The sequence below is a fragment of the Miscanthus floridulus genome, chromosome 18 (genome assembly GCF_019320115.1).
Source record: "Miscanthus floridulus cultivar M001 chromosome 18, ASM1932011v1, whole genome shotgun sequence".
Taxonomy (NCBI): domain Eukaryota; kingdom Viridiplantae; phylum Streptophyta; class Magnoliopsida; order Poales; family Poaceae; genus Miscanthus; species Miscanthus floridulus.
Genome location: NC_089597.1, coordinates 46,997,996 through 47,004,821, shown reverse-complemented (window position 1 = coordinate 47,004,821; position 6,826 = coordinate 46,997,996). Strand labels below are relative to the sequence as shown.

Sequence of the window (6,826 nt, the reverse complement as noted above, 5' to 3'; positions counted from 1 at the left end):
AGTAATACAACTTTACTATCATAGTCCAGCAAGTAGCACAAGTTTTCATAAAAAAAATACAGTCAAGCCAGCATGCTAGAACAATGCAGCAATATTTTGACAAGCAATCTAGCACATCTCATTAAGACAAATCTCATACCAATTGAAGCAAACACAAGCATACTAATCTTACGACAAGTCTGAAGGCGAAGGCATAGAATTGCATAAGCAATATAATTAAGAAGAGCAAATAGAATTGCGAGGATTCTTCAGCCTCTGTTAAAGATGGGGATGGATAGCAGAGAAAGGGAGAGGAGGAACATACATGGGTCGTCGGTGCGCGGGGCAGGGGGCCGGGCGTGGGGCGCCGGGAGCGTGCGTCGTCGGCGTGCAGGGGCGAGATGCCGGGGGCCGGGCGCCTATGGCCGGGTGCGGGCGCGGGACCGGCGGCGGAAACCCTAGGCGCGCAGGGGCGGGCGCCGAGGGCCAGGTGTGGGACGCCGGGGGCTGGGCTCCTGGGGCCGGGTGCGGGCGTGGGACCGGCGGCGGAAACCCTAGGCGCGCAGGGGTGGGCGCCGGGGGCCAGGTGCGGGACGCCGGGGGCCGGGCGCCTAGGGCCGGGTGCGGGCGCGGGACCGGCGGCGTGGCCGGCGGCGGAAACCCTAGGCGTGCAGGGGCGGGCACCGGGGGCCGGGTGCGGGACGCCGGGGGCCGGGCGCCTAGGGCCGGGTGCGGGCACGGGACCGGCGGCGTGGCCGGCGGCGGAAACCCTAGGCGCGCAGGGGCAGGCACCGGGGGCCGGGTGCGGGACGCCGGGGGCCGGGTGTGGGCGGGCGTGGGTGCGGGACCGGCGACAGAAACCCTAGGCATGCGGGTAGCCTGACGTCGTCGTCGGTGGAAGAAGACAGCGCCCAGACGACATCACTCCCGTGCGCCGTCCTATTAACACTCCCTCCTATTTCTAGGGGCGGTTCCTAATCCAGCCGCCCCTAGAAATACATTTGTAGGGGCGGTTCCTGATCCAGCCGCCCCTACAAATACATTTGTAGGGGCGGTTCCTGATCCAACCGCCCCTATAAATAGTTTCTATTTTTTAAATTATAAATTCTATATTTTTTATATCATAAAAACACATAGTAATATAAAAAAATTGTGTATACGCACAAATATAATATTTTGTATTATTCTATATTTGAATAAATATATATATAAACAATTGTAGTCAAAACAATATAGAAAACAAAATTTTAAAATTTGAATTTTAAAACTTCGACTATAATTTTATGACATTAAATGAAATAAAATGAAAATGTTGTAATAAATGAAAATAGAGTGGATGTTCAAATAGAGTAATCTGGATGTTGCAAAGGGTAGTCTCACACACATGCATAAAATGTAGTCTCACACACATACAAAAATATGTAGTCTTACACACGTACATAAATATATAGTCTCGCACGCATGCATAAATAAAGTCTTACAAACACACACTTACACAAACACTCCACGTTCAACAACTAGCTAGCCCGCTGTAATGACTTTCCCCTTGACACCTTTTCGGTCCCATGGCATTATATCTTTGGGGAGGTTCTTTTCGACAACACTGATCTTCTTAGGAAAGTCTGTGAATAGCGGCATCTCATCAAAGTTATTGTAAGCTTCAACATCGTCCACGCCATCAACTCCAATAATGTGTTGTTTCCTGGAGGCAACCACGTGCTTTGTCTTCTTTTTCAGGGAGAGGTTACTTTGTGGGTCAGACATATAAAAAACTTGTGCGACACATGAAGCGAGCACCCAAAGGTCATCTTGGTAGCCTAGATTCTCGAGGTCCAGGACTCTCAATCCAATCTCGTTCAGTTGGTGTTGTTTGATCCGACGGCATCAAAACAGGGCCACCGTTATATCCCTTCCATAGTCAAGTTCCTATATCTCTTCAATGATGCCAAAGTATTGGATCTTTCGCCCTAATCCATCGAGAGACTCTATTCGAATGCCGTTGTTTTGGTTCACATATTTACTATCCTTTGCGTGGGTATAGTATGTATACCCATTGATGTCATAAGCATTCCAAGCTGTCACTTGTCTTGATGGCCCCTCCGCCAACCTATTGATGGTAATAGAGTCTATGGTTTCTCTAGGCAGTATGTTTTGGTCCTTCAACCATGTAGTTAGTTGTTGCTTGTGCTGTTTCATGAACCAATCGTCCGAACGGCCATTTCTCTCCGCCATAATGATAGCCAAGTGTTCATCAATATACGGTTGCATCAGTTGTATACTCTGCAAGACACTGTAATGCGCTCGACTCACCTCTTTGTAATCATGGTCGATGAACACTTTTCTACCACTGGTGCCCTTCCCAGCCAGCCTACCCTTGTGACGAGAATCGGGTTTACCAATCCCTTTCTGTACTTTTAGGTACTCTTGACAGCACTCGACGACTTCTTCAGTACTATAACCCTCTATCATGGAGCCCTCTAGGTATGCTCGATTATGCATGTATCGACTTAAAACCGACATGAACCGCTCATAGGACCACATTTCATGCAAGTAGCAAGGGCCAAGCACTTGTATCTGATGAACCATGTGAATCATGAGATGTGGCATTATATCAAAAAAAAGCAGGAGGTAAACACATCTCCAGTTGGTTTTGTGTCTCCACCACAAATTTATGTAGGTCACTCAGCTCTTCCTTTGCAATCGTCTTCTGTGAGATCTTCGAAAAGAAGTAGCACATGCAGGTGATGGCCATTTTCAAGAACTCTGGCTTTATAGCCCTGATTGCAATAGGTAGAAACACTGTCAGCATCACATGGCAATTGTGAGCCTTGTAGTGTGTTATTGACAAGTCCTTCATCAACACTAGCTTCTTCACATTTGCTGAAAACCCAGTTGGGACTTTGATCCCCCTCAGGAAAGTGCATATAGCTCTCTTCTCGTCTGGTGTTAGGTTGAAGCATGCCGTGGGCAGAGTGTATTTTCCATTAGCCTCAGGTACCAGGTGAAGCTATGGCATCACGTTTAGCTACACCATGTCTTTCCGTGCTTTCAGACCATCCTTTGACTTGCCTGTGTCCATCAAGGTAGCAATGAGACTCTCAAATACATTCTTCTACACGTGCATAGCATCAATGGCATGGGGGACCTCCAAGTCTGGCCAATAAGACAGATACTGAAAGAAGATCGATTGTTTCTTGAAAGGTACGCCTTCGACAGGAGGTGTGCTTCTATCTCTATTCGTCCCATCCGGATTCTTCTTTCCATAGACGACGCGTATGTTTTTCACCATTCTATACACATGTTCTCTGTTATGACATCTCTCCGGAGGGGGTTCAATCTCCGGGGCGTTGTCATAAAATCTAAAGAACAATTTGCTGTGGTACTTGTGACTTGTCTTTAAGAAATATCGGTTCCTTAGGTAAACTATCTTCTTGGATGCATCTAGGTACACCCATGTAGTACCATCCAAGCAAACCAAGCATCCCGTCTTCCCTTTGATCTGTCTAGACAAAGCAAACAGCGCGGGGTAATCATTGGTAGTAACAAATATTATTGCTCTACATATGAAGTCCTCCTTTCAGAATGCATCGTACATCTGCTCCCCATACCTCCATAGTCTCTCCATTTCTTGCATCAAGGGCTCGAGGAACACGTCTATATCAATGCCTGGTTGTTTAGGGCTAGAAATAAGAATAGTGAGGAGAAGGTACTTTCTCTTCTGACACAACCATGTTGGGATGTTGTACATGGTCAAGATCACTGGCCATGTGTTGTGGTTGCTCATCCTCTCATTGAAAGGATTCATTCCATCGGTGCTCAGGCCAAACCGTACATTCCTTGGGTCATCGCTAAATTCTTTGTGCTTCTCATCAAACCTTTGCCACTGACTACAATCAGCCGGGTGTGCAATCTTATCATCATCCACCTTGCGCTCATCATCCCAGCATGTCATGAGTGCGGCTTCTTTAGGGTTTAGGAACATACGTCTCAAGCGGTCGGTCACTAGCAGGTACCACAATACCAGGGTAGGAATTCTTCTCTACTTTGCATCATTGCCTAATGGAGTGTCCTCTGGGGGCTGAGATTCTTGTACCACCTTTTTTGTACCCTTCTTATTCCTCTTTTTCCCCGTGGAGGGATCGTCCCCACTGTAAAGGTCATTGTTCTTGTACCAGCTGGCCCACACCGGGGACATTTATCTAGTGACTTGAACGTTTTGCCACGAAAAAGTATACAGTGGTTGGGGCATGCATGTATTTTTTCAACCCCCATTGCCAATGGACTTATGACCTTCTTCGCTTGGTATGTGTTGGCGGGAACTGAGTTTGGTTGTGGCAGCACCCATGATAGGAGATGCAATAGATCATTGAAACTACAGTCTGACCAGCCGTACTTAGCCTTCAGGATGAGTGGCTCAAGCACGAAACGTAGCAATGTCCAATGTGTCGGACAGCCCTTTTCAACACCATACATAGTCTCCTTCGATGCTTTTGTCACTCTTTCCAAATTTTCTAGACCTTTTGGGCTATTTAGTAAAATTTCTAGTCCAAGGGTTCGAATCATGTCCTCTAAATCATCTTCATCTCCGACACGTGCTCCACCATCATTATTGGCACCACCTTCATCGTTACCATCCCAACCACTAGCATCACCACCTTGTTCATTACCAAACTCAAAATCCATTCGTGCATCAAGCTCTGCTGAATATTGGGACAGGGATTCTATGGTTTCGTCATCGTATTCCTCCTCATCCTCGTCGTTAACAATAACCATTTCACCATGATGAATCCACACTGTGTAGTCCTCAACAAATCCTTGCATAATCAAATGTGATCTGATGATAGTCACATCTGTCCATGCCATACGGTTCTTGCAATCTTTATAGGGGCAAATAATTGTATCCATATTATCTTTCAATGTCGTTGCATGCTTCGTTGTGGCTTCAATAAATTTATCTACCTCTTCATGGAAACCTGCCTTGAACCTTAACAAACCATACATCCAAGAGTTCCTGTACTCCATCCTTTACAACAGCAACAAAAGAAACATTAAAGGACTACTTATTCAGATATATATAAAAATGAATCAAAGTAATAATAATTTGAGAATAATTGTATATACTTCAGATATATACGAATATAAATCTAATATAATTAATTGAAGCATACAAACACACCATGGTAGAGGAAAATTAATTAATGGCCCATTTATCCATAAATAATTAAAATACATATTTTTTGATTACAATAAACAATTTCAAAGACAACAATTAGCAATAATTATACTTTACCCAATATCTTTCATACAAACCCTAGTCCAATTTTATCAAACATAAATTTACAAAAACAAAATTAATAAAAAACCAAACCCTAGATCTAGATCACATGCACATGAAACATCCATAAAACTAACTAATTGTTCACTAAAATCAAGAAACATGGACCAAATAAGGGTATGATCTTGTTCCCCTCCCTAATATACCCTAGTACATTTAAAAGTTGGGTCTAATTTGCTCATAAATAGCTCAAGCACCATAGAAAGAGAGAAAAACAAAACTCTAATTAATCACTAACCAACCATTAAAACTTCAAAAAAAGTGTGGAATAGCATTTTCTTACCTTCTACAACCTCTCCACCAAAGGATTTGAGACCAAAACCTTCCCCCCTTAGTAGAGCAATTTTTGGGAGGTGCCCAAGGCCTCTCCACCTTTCTTTCACGGGTTGGAGTGAGTGACCCAAGGAGGAAGAAGGTGCTGCATCTATTTTATATGAGGGGCATTTGTAGGGGCGGCTGGTGATTGAGCCGCCCCTACAAATCAGAGCTATAAATACGGGGCCATTTGTAGGGGTGGCTCAATCACCAGCCGCCCCTACAAATACCATTTCTAGGGGCGGCTGGTGATTGAGCCGCCCCTACAAATCAGACCCCATTTGTAAGGGTGGCTTGTAACACTAGCCGCCCCTACTGTTCCATTTGTAGGGGCGGCTGGTGTCTGGGCACCCGAGTATGCCACTGTAGGGGCGGCTCCATCACCAGTCGTCCCTACAAAAAATCGAACCGTTGCTAAAAATCGTTTTCTACGTAGTGATACTTGATGACGTGGAATGTTGTGGTATGAGACAGACTTCGTAGTGGGGTTTTGCTTTATAAGAGATATATATTTGATGTTTAGATTAGCAAGTGAATGACCATCAACAAACCACAACCAAGGCAAGTTAGGTGGCGACGGCCATGCAAGGCTCAGGGTTGTGAGCTACACACCTATGGGCTATTCAAGCGGTGAAGACCATGCATTGTGAGCGTGGTGGCGGTGTGGGGCCTCACCATCTTCTAGATCTAGCGCCAGCACATGAGCTCGACGAGATATAGACATATAGTAGGCCTCTCCCTCTTCTTTCTCTCCCACACGTCCTCACTATCTTCATTTCATATGTGTTAGTAGGGGAGGTGGGAGCATTCTCGGTGGTGTAGGCAGGAGTGGGCTCCATAGTTGTCGGAGGTTTTGGCCTTGACAATCGAGATCAGCGTATCATCTATAGGGAATCAGAAGGGTAGCACACAGGACACAGATTTATACTAGTTTAGGTATGTGGTACCTATGGCAGAACTGTTTAGTCTAATGCCTTCCAGGAGTACTTGTCTTCTACTAGACACTAAGTACTCAAGAGAGGATACTAAACTACGCGGTTCCGTCGAGCACACCCTAAGGGAGAACTCGAAAATTCATATTTTTCCACCAGGATCATAAATGAGAGAATAAAGCTTACAACATTCTTAAGTCATTTCTTACATCACTTTATTACGGTACCAGAATATTACCTTAATTTATTATAACAGCGGAATATA

At 45.1% G+C, this 6,826-nt stretch overlaps 1 protein-coding gene across 1 annotated transcript; it reads left to right on the top strand.

The window, feature by feature from the left end:
* Nucleotides 1-304: 304 nt before the first annotated feature.
* On the top strand, nt 305-862 carry LOC136523766 (glycine-rich cell wall structural protein 1-like). Its single transcript, XM_066517333.1, has one exon. It carries the CDS (start codon nt 305-307, stop codon nt 860-862), a length of 558 nt encoding a protein of 185 aa, XP_066373430.1.
* The last annotated feature ends 5,964 nt before the right edge of the window (nt 863-6,826 follow it).